Here is a 26760-nt window from a genome sequence, read left to right on the forward strand (position 1 = left end):
TGTCAATATAATTAATTGTATATTAATATATTAACAAAAGTTGATTTAATTTAAACTCCACTATTTTATTTGAAATATTGATATTGTATTATTTTTGACATCATTTATATATATTATTATTTGAGAAGTGAATTTGCTTATATTCGTATTCTCCATAATTTTAGGTAATTCTACTTATTCGTCATGTTTTCAATATTTTAATAATTTATCTTATTTTTATTATTTTAGCTAAATAATTAGTTAAAATAATCCAATATATATAATAGAAAATAAATAAAAATAAATAAGTATCATGATATCCTGTAAGTCATACGCCAATATGTTTATTCAATAATCAAAAGATCAACTAATCTCATTTTTCATTATAATGCCAAATTTTTCTTCCATGATCCTTCATGTAGTCTGTAAGAGATTTTCACAAGCAATATACGATTGGTTGCCATCAATAGATAATTAAATTTACTTCTTAGGTAATATAACTACTTATAAATTAATATAATGAAAATAAAAAATGAAAACATTTTATAAATAAAAAGAATAATTTTTATCTGAAAACTGGTTTTTAATTTATAAAACGTTTATTAAAAAAGAACTGAGAAATGCATACCAAATATTAATCATATAAAATTAAATTTGTATAATCAAAAAGAGAATATTCAGTTATATCGAGAAATTTTAATTTCAAATATTAATAATACATTATTTAAAAAAAATTAATGCAATAATAAGAACATATATTTTGATGAATTTTTATCATATAGACGTAATTTAATATTCAGTTAAAATATATAAGAATTTTAAAATTATAAATAAATTGTATATATATATACTAGATGTTTTCCTGCACCATGTGCAAAAATAAAAAAATTTAAAATTTAAAATTTATTTTAAAATAAAAGTTTTGTTAATTTTTGATTTTCTTATTTGCTTACAATACATAATCTTAATTTAATCATATGTAAAAATTTAATATTAAATAAATATTTTTATTAAATGTATATTTAGTAATATATATATATATATATATATATATATATATATCTATATATTTAAAAATACAATTTTGAAAATATTCCTTTATGTATATCTTTTGGTTGAAATATATCAAATCAAATTCTGTAAATTAAGAGAAACTTTTCTTAGGTATTTAATTATCAAAACATAAAACTAAATAATATTTCTAAAATTTATGGATATTAAAAATAAACTAATAGTATTGAGATTAGAAAATTACTAAATAATTATATAATTATAAAATAGTACTAAATTTTGAAAATTTAAAAATAATATTATATTTCTATTTATACTATTATATTATCTACTGCTATATAATGATAATCTATGAGCTATTACCATATTTTAAAAAACTTACCTAAAATATAATTTGCTTCAAGCCATATCATCAATTTAGTGTGCCATGTCATTATTTTTTTTTCAAAATTAATGTGGTGACGATAAATGGCAAATCACTTCTCAAATATATATTAGGGGATTCAGCTAATGACTTAAAACAAGAAAATGAACTGCCCCAATTTAGTCGTCGAGCTGAAACCCGTTTAAACTATGTAGAAGATTAAAGTCAAAATAATTCGATTTTGGAAATAGAATAATAAAATGATTCTCAATGATGTTAAAGTAAAATATTAAAAAGAATTGTAGAACTTGTTTTTGTAATAAATATTTACTTGATTACCACATTACGGTTTTTATAAGTATAAACATGGTGATAAAAAATTTAAACTCAAATCGGTCAAGTTCATCACAAATTCAAAATAGATTTTGGTCCATTATTAAAATTACAAATGCTTAGTCCAATAAATAGATGATTATATAAAAAGCCATAAATGTATGCATATTAAAAAAATTAAACACACATATATATTTAATTTGTCAATACTATATATTTTTAATTTTTATTATATTGCGTATGTTTTATCCAAGTTGTTTAAACTACTTATGTAACAATAGAAACGAGTGGTTAATTTGTATCTTGAATATATTTTCTTCATCCTATGAAGAGGTGGGACGAATCCGGATATCCAAGAAATTTGGAGTATCCGTATCCGGACGTCGGATCCGTGAATTTAGTATCCGGATCAGAATTCGATATCGTCGAGTATCTGTTTATATATCATATTATCCGTGTATCCGGATCCGAATACATAAAAATAATTAATAAAATAAAAATAATAATTATAAAAATATAAAAATCTAAAATAATACATAAATTAAATATTTATACAAGATTTATAAATAAAAATAAAAATATAATACTTAAGAAACTAAAAATATAATATTATAAAATTATAAATTTAATATATTTTATATATACGGATCCGGATTTGGATATCCGGAGCTGAAAATTAAGATATCCAAAATTTGGTTTTGACAGAGCCTTAGTTTTATTATCAGGATTCATCCCGCGGATATTTTCGGAACGGATTCGATCCCGGAATAATAAGTCCCAGGCCTACTCCTACGGCGACCGTAAGCTGATAAGCATGGCACGCGACGATTCACCGGGGCTGAAATCTCTGGAGGCGTTGATTGGTGGTTGTCTGCCGGAGAATCTCTCAAAGTTAGCTTCTACATCTCTTGCAGTTCCAGCGAATAACGATTTCCACTTTTTCTACACGATCGAGGAGGAGTTCAGGCGTGGGATCGATGAGATTTCAGGAAGCTCGCAGTGTGTTCTTGAGACGATAGGTGGCTTCTGTGGGAAACAGATGAGATGTTCAGGAGATGATGATGATGCGTATGACTGGCTTGTTAACCTGAACGATGGAGTTCTCCAGAGAATCGATGAGGATTTGGATTTGGGAAATCCAAAGAAGAAGGAAATTGATGGAAAGGCAAAGAAGGTTTCATTCCATATAGCAACGATAAAGAAGCCTCAGGAGGAGTATAAGATTTTGGTCAACAACCGAAATGTACCGTTTCAGCATGTTTGGCTGGAAAAGAAGGACAACAATCTCGGCTTTATTCATCCACTGGTTAGTGTTGATACATGCAGCCTTGTCTAAATACATATCCAGAATTGGTAATCTTTGATCTTCTATTCTATGTGTGTTTGCAATACTTTTCAGGAGAAACTTTCGGTGATGGACTTTGTTGATAAAAATCTATCAGAGATGAAACCTGTTGATCCCCTCCCTTTGGAAGGAACTCCATTCAAGTTTGTTCAAGAAATCATTGATCTGAAGGATTTAGCTGCGAAACTGTCTAGTGTTGAAGAGTTTGCTGTAAGTACATTCCTCTCTCTTTCTTTCTTTCCTATTTTTTTTTTGATAGAAAAATGTGCAATGCATTGTTAAAAACATGACACTTTCTGGTGGAGGCTGTAAGAGTTTGATTATGCTATGAGTTTTGGTCAAACTATAGGAAGTTTTCTGAAACTAAAATGGATGTGAACTATCAATATGCTAGTCAATTTTAGTAGGAGAACGGAGATTTGGGATTGTACCTTCTCCCCAGGCTATAAGTCTCTGTCCCAACTAGATTTTACGTTGACAGACAGAAGTGATGAGTTAGTGATACTGGTTGTCTTGGACAAATCTTGCTTAACCTGAAGTTCATTGTTTTTTTTTGCTCTTTTGTAGGTTGATCTGGAGCATAATCAGTATAGGTCTTTTCAAGGATTAACATGCTTGATGCAAATATCTACAAGAACGGAAGATTATATAGTTGATACATTCAAGCTTTGGGATCACGTTGGTACTTTTCTCCGGGACGTCTTCAAAGACCCTAAAAAGAAAAAGGTTTCCTCCAAAATGCCTAAAATTTCATTCCACAGATCCCCTTCTGTATGACTACTGCAACATAAACAAATTGAATTTTACTAGGTAATGCATGGAGCAGATCGAGATATTATTTGGCTTCAACGTGACTTCGGCATATATGTATGCAATCTCTTTGACACAGGACAGGTTTGATTTCTGATGGATTTTGTCTTTGCAAGCCATGTCTCTTGTAGGAACAAAAAACCACCTTTGCAAAACACATTTTCAATGTTGACGAATGGAGAAAAAAAGAAATCATTTTTCTTAGCCTTTGTTATTTTGTCCATTAACGACAGTGGAACAGCATTCACCTATATGCGCTGGGTCATTTAGTAAACTTCTTGACATTCTTGTGGCTATGAGATGATAGTTTTAGTTAGAAGGCACTCAGCTTCGAAAATACTCTTCAACGCTGCTCTTTGTTTCCGGATATTATTTTTTGTGGGAATGTTGTTTATCTTGAATTTTTCAGGCCTCAAGAGTGCTAAAGCTGGAGAGAAATAGTCTTGAATTTCTTCTGAAACATTATTGTGGAGTTGCTGCAAATAAACAGTGGGTCATAATTCAGCCTTTGTTATTTGTTCTTACGCACTCATCTTCTCACTTCAACGTCATTGTCCCAATTGGCTGCAGATACCAAAATGCAGACTGGAGAATACGACCCCTTCCAGATGTAATGACAAGGTTAATATATTTTCTGACTCTGTTATCTCTAGTCTCTCGTCATTATTGTTATGCATTGGATTTTGAGTAGAGCTCATACTTTTTAGTATGGTGGCAGATATGCTAGAGAAGATACACATTATCTTTTGTACATTTATGATGTAATGCGAATAGATTTGCACACAGTAGCAAAAGAAGACGAGAAACCTGACTCCCCTCTGGTAGAGGTGATAATCATTATCTATTGGCAAGATCGTTTTATTCGCATATGCATCTTCTTCCCAGTATTATGCTATCTACGATTTGCGTTCTATATTCCAATGCATTCAGTGGATGCACCGTGTCCTTCTTCAGCTTTTGAATAATTATTTTGACGAAATTGCTGGAGTTAGCAGGTTTACAAGCGCAGCTATGATGTGTGCATGCAACTATATGAGAAAGAGCTTCTGACTGAGAATTCATATCTTCAAATTTATGGGTTTGTTGCTTGTTGTCCCCTTCATGAAAGAATATATACTCTTTAGTTTTATTGGTTGCCTGTTGTACATGGTTTTTGGTCATCCCTTAATCGTTTTCTGCTTTTTATGCTAAGTGCAGTTCCCAGTTAGATCTTACCCTCCGTGCATGATATAGCTACCAAGACTAATCTCTAGTATGTGTTTCCGTTTGGGCATTTTCAGGGTTCAGGCAGCTAATTTCAATGCGGTTCAACTTGCCATTGTTGCGGTATTTTCTCAACTTGCGCCCAGAGGCAAGGCAACATTCACAATATTATCGTATGGAGCTTACACAGTAGTTGATGCCTTGCAGGGGCTTTGTGAATGGCGAGATCGGATTGCACGAGCAGACGATGAGAGCACTGGTTATGTATTACCAAATAAAACTCTTCTTGAAATAGGTAGATATTTTACTTCCACATATCCAGGTTTTTGGATATGATCTCTTTTACCTTGGAATTAAGTGGTTTTGACTTGGTGCTGATTTGTTTTAATTACTAATAATAATAGCGAAGGAAATGCCAATTAATGTGGGAAAGTTGCGACGGTTGTTAAAGTCAAAGCTCCCTTACATCGAGCGTAATGTTGATGCTGTGATCAGTGTCATCAGGCGATCAATGCAAAATGCTGCGGCGTTCGAGCCAGTTGTTCAATCTTTAAAAACATGGCATCCTAGAACGGTAAGACTTAAATATGTTTTAAATTGTTGTTATTACTATTTTTGGTTTCTGTCTGCTTACATTAACCAATAGATGTGTATTTGCCATTCTATCCTGCGAAGGCTGATGGCAATGTTGCCTTCTAGAGTATTTGGAATGAAATTATGTATTTTTGAAATTTAAGGTTTCAGTTGGGAGTACTTTTTGAAATGCTTGATTGAATTGATAAGTAATTTTTTTTTTAGAAAAACAGTTTTTAAGTCTAGAGTTAATTTTGACGGTCACTAATCCAAATTCCTAGTACTTTGGTGGTGCATAACCTTGAGATTATGATTTTTCTCTACTTTCGATATGGGTTCTTAGGTCTTTGAGAAGAATATTGAAAGCACCACTGAGGAAACATGCATAGAAGCTGTTTTGTCTTCTTCTGTGAGTTCGAAGATGTTTTTGCAGGTTGAAAATAACACCCGGGGCGTCAGGACCAGAGGCTTGTGTGGTTCAGAAAAGGTGAGCCTCTGTTATAAATTATTTGTTCTCCCAAATCTAGGACACAAAAAGACATTAGAATATTTGTTTTAGGTTAGTGTGGATGTTTCGAAGGAACAAAGCGGTGGTTGTGTAGCTTTGCCTTCAAAGAGGAAGTTTGGAAGTGAGAACAAGGTGATAACTAATTTTTACATTAGAGATTGAAAAGAGCTTGGATCAATCGATTATCACAAATATATTGAGAATCTGCAGGCAGATGAAGAGGTCAAAGTGTCCAAGTCAAAGCCACCATGTGTCTCTAGGCCAGATGAGATTATTATACTGTTGGATGACGATGATGAGTCTGATGAAGAAACATCGGACGCCGAAGATGATGCGGATAGTGTTTCAGAAACGCCTTTTAAGGGACCGGATATATCAATGAACGTGAAGAAGACATGTGGTCCGGATATTATCGTGTTAAATGATGATGACTCAGATGATGACTCAGATGATGACTCAGAAACTGATGATGGTAGGAAAAGGGAAGTTGAAAGGATGAATGTGATACATGAACAGCAGGGAAAATTCATGAGTTTGAAACCGGGCTTTCTCAACATTTAGCTGTTTGATTAGCTTTTGTTGTAAAGTGTTTCATTGAATTGTCTGTATTAGTTTGTATTTCTTATTTGTATACAATGTATTTTTACTTGGTTAATGTCCTTTTGTTATCCCAAAACACAACCTAAAAGTAAGCACGCGGATTATGTGTATTAGTTATTTAGTTTTTAGATTATGTTTAAATCTAAAGTAATGCTAGATTATATCCATCGTCAAATCTTGAGATCCTCTGACTCCATCTTCAACTCTCTTGATGCTCATCTATCGGAACATATTTTCAGGTATCTAGTACTCCAATCCTAGACTTCAATCATCATTGTAGAATCTAAAATCTACACTCAGTATTTTATAGTGTTTGTAAATAAATTAGGGAAGTGACAAAAGATGTAGGCAACATATCTTTATAACACAACGATGTAATCGGAATTCGGTTGACAAAAATGGACTTTTATTGATTAAAAGGTCGATTACAAGGAATAACAAAGAAATTGATTATAACAAGAAGATCGATAAACAATAAGATCTAAGACGAAGTGAGAAAGGTGAAAATGTGTGGTGTGCTCTCTCTAGGGTTTTCTCTGTATCTTTAACATTAATCTCTTCTCCCTTTTATAAGCTCGACTCTGCTATCCTTGCAACTGCTTTTGCGACCTTCTCGACTTCGGCGACCTCCATTTCTACTTCGTTGACGTCGCTATGGGTCTTGTACTTTTACGGCCCATTTTAAACATGGCCCATTCAGCCTATGTCCAAAATTGAGTCCAACATTTGTCCCCCAGTCTCTTTTCCTTTGATCGAAATGGGAAGAGACGGTTCGGTTTGCTCGGTTTGGGAATTGGTTAGATTTTTCCGGTTTTCAATGCTTTGATTCGTCTGTTACTTCGCACCGTATAACGGCCATGCGCGTGAATTTCTAGGGCGAAGGTGGAACGATTATGGCGGTTATAGCGTAACCTAGGCAATTATTACGTTTCTCGGGAACCGCGATATAGCCGTTTGAGGCTTTCCTTTAAATAGCGATGGAGTTCCGATTTTTCTTTTTCACTTCCGATCATCTCTCTTTCTCTTGATCCGCAACTTTCTTTTCCTGTTATTTCTAGACTTTAAATAATTCTTATTATTATTAATTTTAATCATTTATCTAATCAAAAAATTAAAATTCATAATTTTATTCATTAAGAGTATAAGCGATATTAGCCGCTTTAACTTTTAAAATGAGAGTTCGAATGCGAAAAATTATTTCGTAAATAATAGTATATATATATATATATTATATATGAAAAGTTATTTCACAAATAATATTATATATATAATGAACCAAAACAAATGACAACAATAAAAAAAAATGATGCATATAAACTACAAAAATATATTAAACATCTATTAAATACTGGTAAGTGGTAAAATATATACTATCAATTATTTGTGAAAAAATTGAACAATATAAAAATTAAAATAATCACCTATGCGGACGCGCGGATCAGAATCTAGTTGATGTTAATGGCAATATTGTAAATACTTGGTGAACATGAGGATGATAAGATAAAATCATCATTTTCAAATAAAAAAAGAAAAAAATGTAATGGCATTTTCGTAAATAACTAGAACTTCTAGGTTGAATAAGGCAAAACAAAGATTCAAAAAGTCATAGGTCATTTTTGTGTTTGACTCAAAGTTTTGAGTCATTTTTGTAAAAACCCCAATAAACAATAGCCTATTTAAAATCCAAAATATTGTATTGTTATATTAAAGTTGATATCTAATTATACAAAGTAAAATTCACATAATATTATAAAACATAATTATATTTATGGTCTTTTGATAAAAAAACCGAATGAACCAAAAACAGACTGTATATAAAACGAACTAAAGTATAGTAAATATGGTTTAATATTATAGTTATTTTTTATAAACCAAAATACCGAAAAAACTGAAAAGACCGAAACGAAACCGAACTGATATCTGGATTGGACACCTATGGACTTACGATATTCTCTTCTTCTTTTTTTGAACGTCTGGATCGATTATTATCGATTAATTATGCTATTACAATGATGAGAATATTACAAAGACGATTATACAGCCGACAATTCTACCATCTTGTGAGAATACACGCCTGACTGCACCTCTCCGAGCCGTCCTATGAGATCCATGTTCGATGGTACGCCATGCACCAAGCTGAAGATCTTCTGTAATCCGTTTCTCCATAATCTGCATAATTTGGTATTTTCTGGGGTTTGAACTCCAGACCTCTGGGTGTAGAAGCATTACATGAATCCTTAGTCAAACCATTGGACCAAGGGGGCTTCCACAACGATATTCTCTTCTATAAATACAAAACAATATACTTTTCCAAAAAAATAAATTTGGAAAATAATAAATGATTGTTGTGTAAGATCTCTTTGTGATTTGTATAACGTGATTTAGTTAAGAAAATAATCAAATATACATGACTTATTCTTGGGTTCACCCCTAGAGTGAACCTTAAGGTTCATCAACCAATAGGAATCACTCATTTCACAATTGATATATTTTAAAAAAGGAAATAAAATATTGTCGAGTTATATTATATTTTTAAAATAAAAATATTAAAAATAAATAAAAATAACAATATATGCAAAAAAAAGATTTTAAAAAAGATTTTAACTTCGTCACCAAAAAAACTAAACTCTAAACTCTAAATCCCAAACCCTTGGATAAATACTAAACCCTAAATTAAAAACATTAAACCATAATAGTATTTTTAAGATTTAGTGTTTTAGTTTTTAGTGTTTTTGATTTAAAATTTAGGATTATCCAAGTGTTTAAGGTTTATCCAAGGGTTTAGGGTTTAGAATTTAGGGTTTAGGGTTTAGAGTTTAAAATTATCCAAGGGTTTAGGGTACCCAAGGGTTTAGGGTTTAGGATTTAGGGTTTAGAGTTTAGTGTTTTTTTTGACGATATTAAAAATAGTTTTAAAAAATCATTTTTTATAAAGACAATTATTTTTATTTGTTTTTATTTTATTTATTTAAAAAATATAATATAACTTGACAATATTTCGTTTCCTTTTTAAAAGATATTAATTACGAAATACTTGATTCCTATTGGTTGGGTGAACCTAAAAGTTCCTCTAGGGGTGAACCAAAGAATAACTCAATATACATGGCGTGAAACTAAGGGTAATAAATAACAAAACTTCTAATTTATAAATGCATTACGTGATTTTAGGATAGTTATAGAAGAAGAGAGATCTTAGGGTGATTAACTAATACATATTATCTTATATATACATAAAACAATAATATATAATTAAATGGTCTTATGTGACTTCTAAACACTAGATAAAAATGATATTTTTCTTTTAATAAAAACTAGATCTCGATCCGCACAACCATGTGGGTGTTTGTTTTCATTTATTTTCTTTATTTTTATATTAACATTTTATTTTTAATTCTAAATTGGTATATATTATATTATATATGAAGTGTGTCTATCATTTTTTAAAACATAATAATTATGCCGTTTATATTTTTTTTTGTTGAATATGTTTTTTCAAATTTTCACATGTATTTGTATCTTCTTCTATATAATATATATTTTTGGATCATTATTTCCTTATTTTATTTACCAATATATTTTTTAAAAATTTGAGCATGATCCGCCCTCTCAAGAAAATATATATTTTTGTTTTATATTTCTTTTCAAAATTTAAAATTTTCATATTTTATTTATTTAAGGAACAATTATATCAATTTAAATTAATATTAAACATATATATAATTAAAATTTTCAAATATAAAATTAATTTTTTCAAAAAAAATATACCCGCTCTTTCGAAAAACGATCAAAATCTAGTGTATTATTAAAAGTGTAGATTGTAATGCTATGTTAAATATCATAGGTATTTAAAAATATATTAGGTCAAAAAATAAAACACAGTTTTTAATAAAACACATTAGAAACCTTAGTTAAAATAAAATAATTTGACATAAACCGTCCACTAACATATGTATTCTATTTACCTATATTATTATCAAGTGTTTGACCAAAATAAAATTATTATCAAGTGCTAATATCAAAATACCATCATGATTCATTTTATTTGCATATCTTATTAATCATATATATAACCATCGACTAATAATTAACTGACAAAAATGGTTCCCTAGAATTGTGGAATTATCTAAATTACACAAATATAAATCATTTATTAAGTATTAAAATATGTGTTTGTTAACCAATCTTGATATTTAGGAATAATTTATGAGGAATGATTTATTATTGAACCAAATGTTTTGTAATTAATGAATGGTAAGTGATTTCTAGTTAAGGGTCCATTTTTTAAAAAAATCACACATGAATCAAGGTTGTGACTTCTCTTTTAATATAATAGACTAGATTTTGACCCGCGCTTTCAAAGTGCGGGTTTATGTTCGGTGTAAATTTATCTAGCCTCATTTTATATATAGCTTAAGTTTGTAATAATTATATCTAACTCATTAATTTAATAAACAAAACTAACGATGTTAATGTGCCTCAGATGATATTTTAACATACAGTGAAACCTCTATAAATTAATAATGTTGGGACTACACCAAAACTATAATTTTTATTAATTTATAGAGATTATTAATTTATCGAGATACTAATTGAACCAAAAACTCAATTTGAGACTATGAAATTATATTAATCTATCAATTATTAATTTAAAGAGGTTATACTGTATAAGATTTGCAACATGTCTGATGTAGTGCCATCAATTCAAAACTCCAAAAGATATGTGTTTTTGACATACTTATTGACACCACATATATATATGTACTTAAATGATGTATATCATGTGTGTTATGATTTTGTTTACTATATTTACACCAGTTTTATATTTTGTTTGTTTCAAAATATAGTATGAAGTCTCAAATATTTTTCATATAAATATATTTTGATATTATACTTACTTGTAATTAATATAGTATATTAAAAGTAATTTGAAATACTTAAATTAATAATGTTTAGTAAAAAAGTTTAAATACTTTTATATAAAATAATATAATTTTTTTGTAATAGATGTTCTTAGTTATAAATTATTTTATATGTTACTTATAAATATTTGTGTTTAAAAATTAAGAAAAAATGAGGTTGAACATATAACTAATTATAATATTCAAAAAGAAAATATAACTAATTATAATATTCAAAAAGAAAATATAACTAATCCATACAAAACCATAATAACAAACAAAATTATATTTATTTTAAATATACATCCGTTTGGGCCCCCAACATATATTCTTATATAGTTTAAAACCCAACAAAGAAAATTATAATATTTATTTATCGTTATTATTTTTCTTCTGTAAAACCTAGAAAGAAAAAAAAATATTTTCAGACAGATCGAGAACTGTCTCTCCACCGAAAAATAAGCGATGACGAAAGAATCTACAAACGATGATGAATCCAAAGGTTTATGTCTTCTATATGAGTAAAAAAAGATCAAAATCAAAACAGATTAAGGTATAACATCGTTTCCTCTCTCAATCGAAAGTGATATTGCGATTCATATACTTAATCTGAAAACACAGATTTTTTTTGTTCTGTTCAGGTACATGCAAATCTGTTTGCATGCAGCAGTATCCAGCTATGAACTAATAGCAAAGGTCTTATATTATGTTCGTTCAAAAGGTATGTATATTCGTATATTAAATATTTCATTTTAAATTTTCTTCTGGTTTTGTACTCTGTTTGTAACAGTGTTTTGAAAACCGTATCGGACCGGCCGGTCGAACCGGTCCGACCGTGACTCGCTGAAGAAGCCGAGTCCGGTTCGGTTTAAAACCCGGATTTGATAAAAACCAGTAAAACCGGCTGAAACCCGGTAAAACCGGTGACCCGGTTTAGTTTTAAAACCCGGTTCTTAAAAATTAACATATAATTAAGTGTTTTTAATTATTACTAGCTAAAATTTAATATTTTATAATTAATGTTCAACTATAATTATTTGATTGATTTTTTATGTTTCTAAGAAAAAAATGTGAAAAATATTTTTTTGACTCTCATATACTATTTTTATTTTGTCATATTCTTAAAATTTAAAATGTTAGTTGTAAAAATAAATAAATATGATTGTTTTAGCTGTAAATCATTTGTTTTTTTATTAATTTTTAGTTTACATAGTAATCAGATTTATGTTTGTTGTTTATTTTGAGTTAATAAAAAAGGAATAGAGAAGGTATTATATGTAGAAGTAAAGTTTATATAGTATAAATATATAATTATATACATTTTTATATAAATAAAAAATCCGGTTCGATCGGTTGAACCGGTCTAACCAGTCAACCGGTAGCTTCACCGAGTCGGTGTCCGGTCCGGTTTTCAAAACATTGGTTTTTAATGAATACATCACATAGATATATATTCTATATATGTAAGACTGATATTATATTTTATAGACAATACCAGATGAATGCTATGTCTCTGAAACCAGAAGAAAAGACTGGAGAGCTTGAGAGGAATATGAAATAGTAGCCGATTGAGGAGTATACATCTTCCTCCCTATAAGAGATTGGAGTAAAAAGGATACATACCAGATGGCTGCTATATATATATCTGAAACCAGAAGAGAAAACTGGAGAGATCGAGAGGAATTCAAAAAATCAAAGATAAGTAATTTCCTGAAAAAGAAATAATTATGCTTATCATAATATGCATATATTAAAGTTTTCATATGCATTCAGTTTTAAACATAAGTTGTATTTCATTTGTGATTAAGATAAAATATAAAGGAGATTAATTTTAATTTTAATTTATTATATTAAAACAGAAGTCATGACTTCTAATTCATGTATGTTTTTGAAAAATGGACTACTTACTAGACTTGGTCAAACTGCATTTTTATCTATTATTAATCTTCATATTAAATAATATCATTTAATATCTTCATTTTTATTTAAGATAAAAATAAATATTAATTTAAAAAAATTCTCACTAAATCTTTGAAGAATTTTTTCAGAATCCTTTTAAAATTTATTTTCGAAAATTGATTAATTTAAATTTTAGTTGTCATAAAATATAATTAGAAATTTAAATTTAATTTAGTTTTGATTTATAAACAAAAAATAAAATTATATAAAATATTGTAATAATAATAATAGCCACTTAAAATGATTACTTTTCAAAAATAAATTTTACAAAGATTTTAAAAAGATTTTGTTGGAAAGCAATATCCATCTCTGTTTAATTATATAACATATATGAAAAATTAACTTATCTTAAAATTTTATATATACAATGATCTATTATATAAACTGAATAAACAAAACAAATTACTAAAAGAAATCTAGCACTCTGAATTACGGGTCGGGATTATAGTAAATTAAATACAAAATAATTCTGAAGTATGCAATTTCTAACAAATCTAACATTTTAATTAAAATTACTATATTGAACTAAAAAGGATAAAATTATCTTAAATTGATAAGTTAGTATATTTTATTTTCATAAATATAAAACATTTATTCTAAAAATATAATATGTTGGTAGAATGGTTTAACATTAATAAACTATATAATACATGCATACAAAATTAAATTTTCTTAAACTTTTATATATACAATAATTTATTATATAAACTGAATAAACAAAACAAAATTCTCAAGAAAATCTAGCACTTTGAATTACAGGTCGGGATCATAATAAATTAAATATAAAATAAATACATAATAAGAAGCAATATCTTATATATTAAAACAGAAGTCACAACTTCATTTCATGTGTGAATTTTTTAAAAAATGGACCTAGCTATTCCTAGAAACTCATGTTACATTAATTAACTAATCAAATAATTATTATAGCCTCATTCCTAGACACTATAGTTACAACAATACTCCTAAATTTTCGGCAGCTATTACCAGATGAAATTATTTCAAATTAAATGAGCATTCCATACGAGTTTAATGTGCAAATTATTATATGTACTTAACCAACTATAACCAGAATAAATTACTCCAAATTAAATGAAGTTGATTCATTCATGGAGATAGATAGAAAAGCAACTATAGAGTCGATCTTTACGGATGAAAGAGTGATATGATTTATAATTGCTACTAGATCTTGATCTGCGGGGTATTATGTAAATATTTCGAATATAATAGTTTTAAATTTTACATGTTGTAATTAATTAGTTGTTTAGAACTGTCACATGTATTTTCTTTTATTATATATTTATTTTTTGTATTTATATTTACTTATTAAAAAAATAATATATGCATGAAATAACATATTTGAAAATTATTTTGTATTAAAATTTTACTCAATTATGATTCGCCGACCTTCAAAACTAAATTTCATTTTAGCAATATTATAAAACAGAAGTCACAACTTCATTTCATGTGTTATTTTTTTTTAAAAACGGACCTAGCTATTCCTAGAAACTCATGTTACATTAGTTAACTAATCAAATAATTATTATAGCCTCATTCCTAGACACTATAGTTACAACAATACTCCTAAATTTTCGGCAGCTATTACCAGATGAAATTATTTCAAATTAAATGAGCATTCCATACGAGTTTAATGTGCAAATTATTATATGTACTTAACCAACTATAACCAGAATAAATTACTCCAAATTAAATGAAGTTGATTCATTCATGGAGATAGATAGAAAAGCAACTATGGAGTTGATCTTTAAGGATGAAAGAGTGATATGATTTATAATTGCTACTAGATCTTGATCTGCGGGGGTATTATATAAATATTTCGAATATAATAATTTTAAATTTTACATGTTGTAATTAATTAATTGTTTAGAACTGTCACATGTATTTTCTCTTTTATTATATATTTATTTTTGTATTTATATTTACTTATTAAAAAAAATTAATATATGCATGAAATAACATATTTGAAAATTATTTTGTATTAAAATTTTACTCAATTATGATTCGCCGACCTTCAAAACTAAATTTTATTTTAGCAATATTATAAAACAGAAGTCGCAACTTCATTTCATGTGTGATTTTTTTTAAAAAAATGGACCTAGCTATTCCTAGAAACTCATGTTACATTAATTAACTAATCAAATAATTATTATAGCCTCATTCCTAGACACTATAGTTACAACAATACTCCTAAATTTTTGGCAGCTATTACCAGAATAAATTATTTCAAATTAAATGAGCATTCCATACCAGTCTAATGTGCAAATTATTATATGTACTTAACCAACTATAACCAGAATAAATTACTCCAAATTAAATGAAGTTGATTCATTCGTGGAGATAGATAGAAAAGCAACTATAGAGTTGATCTTTACGGATGAAAGAGTGACATGATTTATAATTGCTACTAGATCTTGATCTGCGGGGGTATTATGTAAATATTTCGAATATAATAATTTTAAATTTTACATGTTGTAATTAATTAATTGTTTAGAACTGTCACATGTATTTTCTCTTTTATTATATATTTATTTTTGTATTTATATTTACTTATTAAACAAATTAATATATGCATGAAATAACATATTTGAAAATTATTTTGTATTAAAATTTTACTCAATTATGATTCACTGACCTTCAAAACTAAATTTCATTTTAGCAACATTTTATTATATATACAAAAATGTAAGATATTTTGATTTTATACATGTATTATATAGTTTCAGAATGTTAAGTAGTTCTGTCATAGTATTATATTTAATTTTATCGTACATATTCTGCATTATTGAAAATAAAATTTATAAATTTATCAATTTAATATAAATTTATCATATTTAGTTCAGTATAATAATTTTGACAATTAAGATATTGTTAAAATATTTCTCAAAATATTTGTTAATTTTTTTAAAAAAATATATATATACCTTATATATTAAAACAGAAGTCATAACCTTGATTTATGTGTGATTTTTTTTTAAAAAAATGGATCCTTACTAGAAATCAATTATCATTTATTAATTACTAAACATATGCTTAATGATATGCCACGTCTAAATAAACCATCGACTCCTAAGAATGCTTAAAAATCAATATTTGATTCTCTATTAAATGTAACATCTATTTATACCATTATCAAACCAGTTCGTTTTCCCAATACATTATCCTATTGTTATAACATAAAAACTCCAAACATATAACATTGTTGTGTTTGAAAAAATCATATTATCATTTATATGGTTAATGTTAAAACTATTTATTACTAATGACGAAAAAACTTTTATGTTTATAAAATTAAAATTAAACACTCGTCCGGTTGGGCGGGTCAATATATATAAAATTAAGAAGTTTTGATGCAGAGGCATTAACAAAAGTCTTTGCAACTGAATCTAGAAGCATTATGTTAGACTCTCCTGTTGAATCCTGTACCAGCAAATGCAACTTGTACCTGGCAAATAATTTTAACATTTTAAGCATTTACCTTTTATTAAACTTGAAATACAAATAATAATATTAGAGTTAAAAAAAAATGAAACAACAACCTTGGTGAAACCTTGGTAACAACAGTGTTGCAACACTCACACCACCAGTCAGTATCGTTTAGGTCATTAAATGATATTCTCATTTTGTTAACCTTATGGTTGCATAAGGCGCAAGCAATATAATACCATCCATGTTGTGTATCAATAGCATAAACAGTACAAATAACTCTGGCATATCCACCCTGTTTAAAATAATTTAGTATATTAAAATCATGAGTTAAACTAAGAAAAAATATATACAGCAATTGAACTAACATTATCTGTGCGTTTAATTTGCTGGATGGTTCGAAATGGACTTTGACTCCATTTCTTGCGCTTCTGCTGAATGGGAATCTTGAAGTCATCAACCTGGTTGAGCATGACTGATTTGTCCTTAGTTTGAAACCTAACTCGTTCAAATAAATCACTCATTAGAAATATATCTAAGAAAAGAAATAGCGATTCAATATGGTAGTTGCTAAGTGGTAACATCTGTTTTGGGACATCTGCTTCAACGATTTGAGGATTTAGACACCAAAGATGCGTCGTAGGTATTAGCAACTTGCCACTCTCCTATTTCATAGATTGAACAAAGTCAATAATTATAAAAAATCCATATATGTAGAGTTTCATAATATGATAAAGCTATTCAGAAAAAGGTACAGCAATACCATTGTATTTAACGATTTTAGCAAATCGTATCAAACAAATATCTCCAACCTTTAGAATTTTGACTTCATTAGTCACATTTTCAGAAAATATTCCCCACAAACAGCACTTGAGACGGTGATCACTGTATAGCATTAAAAATTCAAGATTCGATAATAATTTTATTTCATCAAATATAAACCAAACGACACCATATAATAAAACATACTTGACATCCCTGAGAATAAACTCAACTTTCTTGATTTCTTTTCGTTGACTCTGAACAACATCAAGCCCGCTCATAGATATGACTTCACCAATGATATCTATATAACAAACAAAATAATATTATGCAGTCACTGTAATACACTTATAAACATCAAGAAAGTAACATATTCAAAAAAACATTGATGAAAAGTATAAATAAACTTACCAATAAGATAACATGGGTTAAGTCCACCACTCAGGATTGAATCGAAACTCTTTAGATCGAGGAACATATTATCGCACCTACATGCTGAATCACTTATTGCAGTATGCGCAACAAAAGCAATCTTGTAAACATTGTTTGTGGGTCTATGAAATCCACTTGCTTGACTGATAGAAAAGTTATCTATGATTATCCAGTCTCCAACCCGACAATGTCCCTCGAGAACTCCAATGAAAGGGTTCTTGCAAATGGCGTGTATTTTGTCACCCTAAAATATAAAAATTTAGTAAAAACGTCAAAATACTCAAATGTAGTTAGAAACGGAACAAAAGTTGGAATATATAACATACATTTTCATCAGCTAAAACCATCTCAAGTGAAGCACCGACTTGAGGAGTGAACGACTTCCATGTATGAAGCACTTTAACTTGGACCCTCCACGTAGATTTGTAAGGCTTAACATCACGTAAGTTGTTGACACTTAATATTGAACTCATAACTTTAGAAAAAGATAAACAGTTCTATTAGTTTTAGATGATCGAGAGACCATTTATAAAGTGCATATATAATAACTTGTGATGAGAATGGGGATAAGAATAAGATTTGTAAAATAGGATAAAATAAAGAATATACTTGAAATATACAATATATAATCAGGTACAGCAGTTTTTATTTCGAAACTGATCTTGTTGGTAGTAGATTCACAAAATAAAATCGTTTGTTAAAAGATTTAATTGTTGTTAAAAATCTCGTAAATCATTAAATCTACTCCCAAATTATAACTGGTGGATTTTCTGTTTGCTAAAGCATATATTTAGTGCATCTATGGTAGTACTTATTGAAAGTACAACCGCCCTCTATATTAATTACGTTATCAGTATTTAATATATCAATGTAATACCATTAACTACTTTACAGTTATTTTCATATAACAAAATATGAGAATATCAACCATATTATAGTAAATGTTTCTTTTAACCGGTATACAAACCTTTTTTAAAATTGCTAGGAACCAAATATATACGTTGGAGATACATGACAGAAGATCACAACTATATTATGGTAATACTTTGATCCCACATTTTGAATGCGGTTGGAGTATTGAATTCCGTATCATTATTTTGTTTGTGATTTAATTACTACTCCTATTTGAAAATTATATAAATTGTAAATATAGTTTGACAAATGTTTTGCTAATGGTATAAATGGTTATGAATAGTTTTATTTTATTTAGGAAAAGATTAAAAACATAGCAAAAACAAACAAAAACCCAATAGAAAAAAAATAAAATACCATAATCCAAAACAAAAAACCATCCTAAAAATAATAGAAAACAACACTAGAGATCATATAAAGGAAAACATTGTAGAAAAAAAATCCTTCCACTGCAGAAACTTCTAGCAACCCAATAAAATTTCCTCTCTGTCTTGTTCCAAACAAATCTTGTAGGAGTTTCACCGAAGGCAAGGCTTCTGGCCACATCATTAGCCTTGTTCAATTCAAACCATGTAGATAACCTAGTAGTCTTCGTTAGACCACTATTAGTATATTGATCAACATGGTCACCATCTTCTGGTACGTTAATCCTTTTGGGTGGGTGACAGAATTGAACGATATGAACTGCTGGTGAAAGGAAACGTAATTCAATCTTCAAAGTCCTCCAGTTGGATTCATTGATAGACCGAGATCTAAAACAAACATACAGAGGAATACATAATCAATAAACACAATATATTAATAACAATATTATCTAACATCTTTACCAGGAAAACTCAAACTTTCTATCATCTTTAAATTTACATTGCACAGTTTGAAACTCATCCAAATCAATGTAAATGACATCTTGATGGATCAAAGATCGACTTATCTTAATTCCTGACATAAATCCACATCTAAAGACATTTTTGGTCTTTACAAAACCTCCAAAAAGAGCACCCAAAATGGAATTAGTAACAAATATCCACGATCCATCTCGGTAATGCGACATCAAATGATTAGCAAAGTAGGACTTCTTGCAGATGGCGTGAATCATACACCCTGATATAAAAAACACGTAAAACGTCAAGAATATTGATTAACTCAATTAAAAAGTCGAAACTGAAACTATATTAACAATAACCTGATTATCAACTAACAACATGTTTAGGTAACCACCGGACTGAGGATTGGATTGATTCCAAGTATGAAGAACTTTGCCATAAAACGTCCATGTAATCATACATGGCATCACCTTTGTAATGTTTTCCGGGAACTGGAGCGATCTTATCGTATTTAGGATATTATCTTAGTTTTGGTGTCTGTGTAGATGATTTCCACATTTTATAAGCATTGAGTTATGATTTAACTTCTGTTAATAGATATTTTTGGAGTATCCGCTTGGAACAAAATAAAATATTCCATGTTAAAATCAACAACCTTGTAACATAAGTTGTTAGTATAACTTAGTAGTTATCAATAAATACTATTTAAAACAATATATTGTTGGGATAAGGATTTTGAACGATGGATTTACGTTAAACAATTAGAATAATGCATTATAATATAATTGATCATAAATATTAATAATAATATACAGTATTTTATAATCACTCAATAAATTAAGTGTATCTAAAATTATGGTGAATGATAGATGAGCATTGATTTGATAAAGATGTTTGCAGGACTTCTGGTATATATTTCTCGTATATGGGAGTTCAAGGAGCTTTCGTATGGTGTAGATGGCTAATAATTACTTGGAAGATCAAACTATGCAGGTGCGACCTAACATCTTCAGAATTAAATTGTTTTATAGTTTAGTACTTCATATTATCAACGACGATGTAAAAGTTTGTGATTACGGATGAATAATATGAGGATTGATGTCAACATAGAAATGGTTACATATTAATAGTTTTGTCATTCAATGAAATAATAATACACTTACAGTAGTAGATAGTAAGGATGGATTTATCATATGTGTAGAAACAAACGTTAGAATTAGAATGATAATAACAAAAACATTGAAGAGAATAAAACTTTTTAAAAGGTACGAAATTAAGAAATATACAATAGGACGTGTATTGTGTGGAATGATTTTTATTAATGTACATATATGTCCAAATTAATAACCAACCGATTTCTAGGGAAGGAACAATACATAGTTAATATTAGATTGAGAAAAATAAGATAGACTACTAGATAAAAATTGCTTCTGTTTTAATAGTATTGACTAGAGTTTGACCCGCCCTTTTAAAGGGCGGGCAAATTTTTTTTTTCATCATCCTATGAATTGATCTTTTGCGTTTATTAAATGTTTAAGATAATTATCAATCTTAAAAGTTTGCATTTTGATGATTTTGACCCGCCCTTTAAAAGGGCGGCATTTTGATGATTTTGACCCGGTCCGGATCCGCAGTTAAACTGATAACATCCATGACTCTATATGTAATCTGGTTAAACTATATTTAGAAGTTCTATTAAACCCGCAATTTTGATTGCGTACATACTTTTAAATGTTACATATGAAGTGTTAGATTCAATATTCTATAACCCGGTCCGGACCCGCAGCTAAACCGATAACATCGATGACTCTATATGTAATCTAGTTAAACTCTATTTAAAAATTCTATTAAACCCGCAATTTTGTTGTAATCTTTTATACTGATAAAATTTATTTTATTATTATAATTTTTGGTTAGCATTATTAAAAAAAATTAACTATTGTCATTCAATCCGCCTTATACTTGATAAATAAATTAAAATTTTACAAATATTTAATATATACATATATATATTAACTTATGAAATTATTTATTATTTTATATATCGTACTTTAATATTTGTTTTAATAAGTTGAAATATGTTGTAAAACTCATGCATTTATTTTATTATGTTATTTTATAATTTAGAAAATAGTTAATAGATGGATTAAGTTACTTTATATTTATTACTTGATGTGGGAATTTAATTATGAATATAATTATATATATATATATATATACTATAGAATTTTATTTCTTAGTATATGAATAAGAAATGAATTAAAATTGTTTTTAACTACAGTTAGTTATTAATTATGACTTTTATGATTTAAAAGTAAATATTAAAAAGAAATGTGTATTTACATTTTAAATAAAATATATTTATTATGAAGATGCAATCTTAGTAAAAGATACTTAAGAATATATTTTTAAAGATCTTGTTTTGAAAATATTAAAATAATTGGTTAGGTATAGTATATATTTAATAATAATTATGTTGGTTATAAGAGAAATATTAAGAAATTAAATAAATGTAATGGTTGGACCATTAATATGATTAATATGATTAATTATGTTATATATAAGTACACTAAGTATGTTATATATGTTATATATATGAGAAATATTATACGAATGAATTATATGGAAGACAATGATTTTATCTACTTGCGAGAAGTGGACGTCGATATCTATTTCATAGAATCAACTCATAAAAGGTCACAGACATTTGGGTGGGTTCAAAAACTACGAATGTATTATATGGAAGACAATGATTTTGTAGAAATCATTATAGAAGTGCACGTTGATATTAATTTCATAGGATCAGTTAATTATTTAACCATGAAATCGTTGTCAAAATAATAAGGAGGTAGTTAGATTTGCGATAATTATTATTTAGGATAAGATAAGTCAAATATATTAGTTGGACTGTAACTTTTTTGATAGTCCAAAACATAGTCGATAAAAAGTTCTCCTGTTTTAATAGTATTGATTGAACAAAAAAAATTGGACTGTCAAATTATTTTAAAACTCTATTGAGTTTTTAAGTGGCCAAAATTCCCTTTTAATTACACAATTTCATTTAAAAAGGAAAGTAAATGGAATGTTTTGTAATAACATAAAAATTTCAGGGGCATATTCACAAACATGCTTCTGCTTTAATAGTATAGATTAGATTTTGATCCGCGCTTTCAAAGCGCGGGTTTGTTTCCTTTGTCAATTTTTTTTGAAACGAATGTATTCAACATAAAATATGTATCAACTGTTTTAATGATTTTTTTAGGATTTGTATCTTTTAGGTTTATTTAAGTCTCCAAACACCAACAAATTATATGCTATTTACGGGTTATCTACGGGCCAACGGAATCACAGATTAAGCAATGTGTCTGAGTCGGATATGAAAGTGTGTATATATATGAGAATTAAAATATTTTAAATTATCTGTTTGACACGTGCTCAATTATTTTCAAATGATTTTTATAATATCATATTTATAATATCAATTTTATAAATTTATAATATCAGTTTTATTTCTTACATATTTATCATATCAACTTTATTTATTAAATTTTCATTTTAGAAAAGTTTTATACTTAATAAAATGTTCACTATTATTTTTAATAAAATATAGATAGTATTTAGTTTAGTGTTGTATTAAGGAGAAGTTAATCGATGAGTAAATTTAATTATTGATTTCGATTTTAGTAGAAGAAAAATAATTTTTCTTGTGTCCAAACAGAATTCATTAAGTCTACTAATCAAGTTTCCAAACAATCACCCATTTTCTTTTCTTTTTTAGATGAAGCTTTTCTTTTGTCAACCCAATATTATTAATTTAAAGTCCAAATACTTAATACAGAGAATTTAATGATAATGGCCAAGAAACTCTAAACACGTGAGTTTATCATACATCAAAAATGAAAACGTGTTGCTGTTACAAAAAAAGACTACACGGTGGCTGCATAAAATAGAAGATGAAACAGCTTCTCGAATTGTGTGCCACCGGTGAACGGCGAAGGTTTCCGGTCATCTTCTACAAATCAGCATCGCCTGTCTTCAACCTGTTTGCAGCTCCATAAAACAGCCAATATCATCATCCCACTTTTTCTTCTTAAGGGCAAGAAGAACTAAAAAAAAATTTCATTGATCTGGAGAAACAGAGGAAACAAAATTAGCTTAATATATAAGATAATTTAACCAACAATCAATTTTGCGTTCTTGAGATAATGAACACGAACAAAGAAAGAAGAGACTTGCTGATCATGGACACCTTCACCAGGCTCCTCGTAACAATTAAGAACAAAGATCAGCGTCCAGAGCGTTAATCAGTCCCATTAGATTTTCCTCGTTACAGCGTCTAAACCATCGTCTCCGCCTAAAATCTAAGAAAACAAATAGAAAAAAGAAAAAAAAATGGATCATAAGCATAACAAAACCGTATAAATTAAATTTATAGAGATTTACCATATAAGTATGCTGAAAAACAAAAAGATAAGAAGAAAAGTATAAAAGAGAAAAAAGATTGTGAATACACTTTTACCAAAAAAAGGATTGTGAACGCATCCTACAAAACATTGTCCAAAATCTGTGAGCTAAACAATATGTAACTTACTGGAAACTCACACTCAAGTATTAGTATCAATCTCCAAATATACATGTATTTACACAAATAAGTTAAGTATTTAAACCACAAAACCTTTGAACATTAAATCAAACCACAATTATTTACCGGATTCATTGCAGAAAATATTAGTCTTATGGAAACGATATAAAAGAAGAGGTATATGATCTGCAAAATAACATAAAGACATTGAGATTCAAATGATTAAAAAGAAAACTGAAAATGAAACATACATAAAATATTATTGTTTACCAGATTTAGGAACGAAAATGCTAGAGTTATTAAAATGATATAGGAGTGGTATATGATCTGCAAAATAACATTAAAACAGTGAGATTCAAACGATTAAGAAGACAAATGAAAACTGAAACAAACTTAATACAGAACTATTTACCAGATTTAAAAGCGAAAAACGTTGTTACTGAAACGATATAGAAAAAGAGTATATGATCTACAAAATAACATAAAATAGTGAGATTCAATTGATTAAGAAAATATGAAAGCTTTTTTTTTTTTTTTTTGTTTAATCTGGAGGGACTTCCACCCCCAGGGGCCAACCCCTCGGCGCGAGGCGGACCATTTGGTACTATGGGGAATTAGATACCCCAATTGCCTGGCCAGCGGTTCGAACCCGGGTGCGTATATATGAAAGCTTAACATACTCAAACGAAAATGTTAACTGCTTACGATGGTTTGGTTCCTTTATATAATGAAAGAGTAGTGCTCAAGAAGTTTTAATAATATCGTTCATAATTGAGAAAGATTCTCGGAGATATATATTAGGAAAATTGAAATACTTATAATTGTTTGATGTGGTGGATAGATTACGATAGATTACGTTAGACATATTTGATTGTCAATCAAAGAAGATTCACAATAAAGTTGTTACCAAAAAATATGAGAAGCTATAGGAAAACGTTTTTTAATGGCAATGAGGTTAATACCCTTTTTATCCTTCAAAATGCAAAAAAATCATTTAAAAAGAAATGACATGTTTACGTAAAAAACACAATAGGATCCTGTTTTAATAGTATAGACTAGATTTTGACCCGCGCTTTCAAAGCGCGGATTTATGTTTGGTAAAATTTTTATATAATCACATTTATATAATTCATCTTTTATATATATTTATATAATCCGTCTCATATATGTATTTTATATCCAGATTTATGTTCGGTAAAACTATATTATAGATGTATTTTTAGGTTTTTAATTTTGAATTAGATAATTTAAATATAAATCAATATAACAGTTTTATAGTTTTGATCGGTGTTTTGAAATTCGATTGAGACCTGCGGTTGAACGGATTACCGGTTGATCAAAGATAAATTCAGTTCGGGTTTGAAAAAAAAACAAAATTTGAAAATCCAATAAAAACTACTAAAATCGAAATCCAGTTACCGGTTGAACCACTGGTTGAACCAATAAACAATCTTTATTTTTTATAAATAATTTTTTGTTAGATAGTTGGGATTATATTTAAGAAAACGGTTTAAAACAAAACCATTAAATAGTTTGAGAAAAAACGATGCAGTTTCAAACATGTCCGGCTGGAAAAATATTAAAATGATGCAGTATCAAACACGGAATAATCACATACCAAAATTGAATTAGGAAACCGGTGGTTAATGACAAACCAAAAACAATTTAAAAAGAAACCAATGTAAAATGTCCAAAATGTCATTAATGAATACAAAAGAAAGCCTTTTTAATAAGGGTAAACATAGTAAAAATCTAAATGTGCTTGTACTTTAATAGTATAGACTAGATTTTGACCCGCGCTTTCAAAGCGCGGGTTTATATTTGGTGAATATTTTATATAATCACATTTATATAATCCGTCTTGTATATGCATTTATATAACCCATCTCATATATGTGTTTTATATCCGGGTTTATGTTCGGTTAAAACTATATTGTACATGTATTTTTAGGTTTTTAATTTTGAATTAGATATTTTAAATATAAATCAATATAACAGTTTTATAGTTTTGATCGGTGTTTTGAAACCCGACTCGGACCTGCGGTTGAACGAATTACCGGTTTGTAACCCGGTATTTTTAATATTATGATTTTTTCTAATGATAAGACTAATTCGGTGATCATAAGTTGGAAATTTGTTTAAAATATATTTATATTTTTCAAAATCGTTCTAAATGATAATGATTGTTGTCAAAATTAATAATTTTAGAATTAGAAAACCG

General features: G+C 28.2%; 1 protein-coding gene and 2 long non-coding RNA genes across 7 annotated transcripts; 2 read left to right on the forward strand and 1 right to left on the reverse strand.

The window, feature by feature from the left end:
* Positions 1-2365: 2365 nt before the first annotated feature.
* LOC108835260 (protein RRP6-like 1) lies at positions 2366-6781 on the forward strand. Of its 4 annotated transcripts, none has more exons than XM_018608538.2 (14): positions 2368-2993; positions 3087-3242; positions 3600-3758; positions 3843-3926; positions 4252-4331; positions 4413-4463; positions 4561-4669; positions 4835-4920; positions 5123-5168; positions 5253-5340; positions 5450-5619; positions 5962-6105; positions 6178-6258; positions 6337-6781. In XM_018608538.2, the coding sequence occupies exons 1-14, from the start codon at positions 2502-2504 to the stop codon at positions 6685-6687; spliced, it is 2097 nt and encodes a 698-aa protein (XP_018464040.1). In that variant the 5' UTR covers positions 2368-2501; the 3' UTR covers positions 6688-6781. The 4 variants fall into 4 exon arrangements, with proteins under 4 accessions (XP_056845097.1, XP_056845096.1, XP_018464040.1 ...); XM_018608539.2 differs by having other exon boundaries at positions 4838-4920; XM_056989117.1 differs by having other exon boundaries at positions 2366-2993; positions 4252-4463; positions 4838-4920; positions 6052-6105.
* Positions 6782-12039: 5258 nt separating this feature from the next.
* LOC130496206 (uncharacterized) lies at positions 12040-16369 on the forward strand. Its single transcript, XR_008935314.1, has 3 exons — positions 12040-12177; positions 12266-12345; positions 13113-16369. It is a non-coding gene; the product is annotated as an uncharacterized LOC130496206 (long non-coding RNA).
* Positions 16370-23756: 7387 nt separating this feature from the next.
* On the reverse strand, positions 23757-25269 carry LOC108833766 (uncharacterized). Of its 2 annotated transcripts, XR_008935052.1 has the most exons (4): positions 24952-25269; positions 24810-24866; positions 24666-24725; positions 23757-24318 (listed from the first exon to the last, which is right to left on the reverse strand). It is a non-coding gene; the product is annotated as an uncharacterized LOC108833766 (long non-coding RNA). The 2 variants fall into 2 exon arrangements; XR_008935051.1 differs by having other exon boundaries at positions 23757-24725; positions 24952-25268.
* Positions 25270-26760: the final 1491 nt, after the last annotated feature.

This window comes from Raphanus sativus, chromosome 6 (assembly GCF_000801105.2).
Source record: "Raphanus sativus cultivar WK10039 chromosome 6, ASM80110v3, whole genome shotgun sequence".
In the NCBI taxonomy this organism is placed as follows: domain Eukaryota; kingdom Viridiplantae; phylum Streptophyta; class Magnoliopsida; order Brassicales; family Brassicaceae; genus Raphanus; species Raphanus sativus.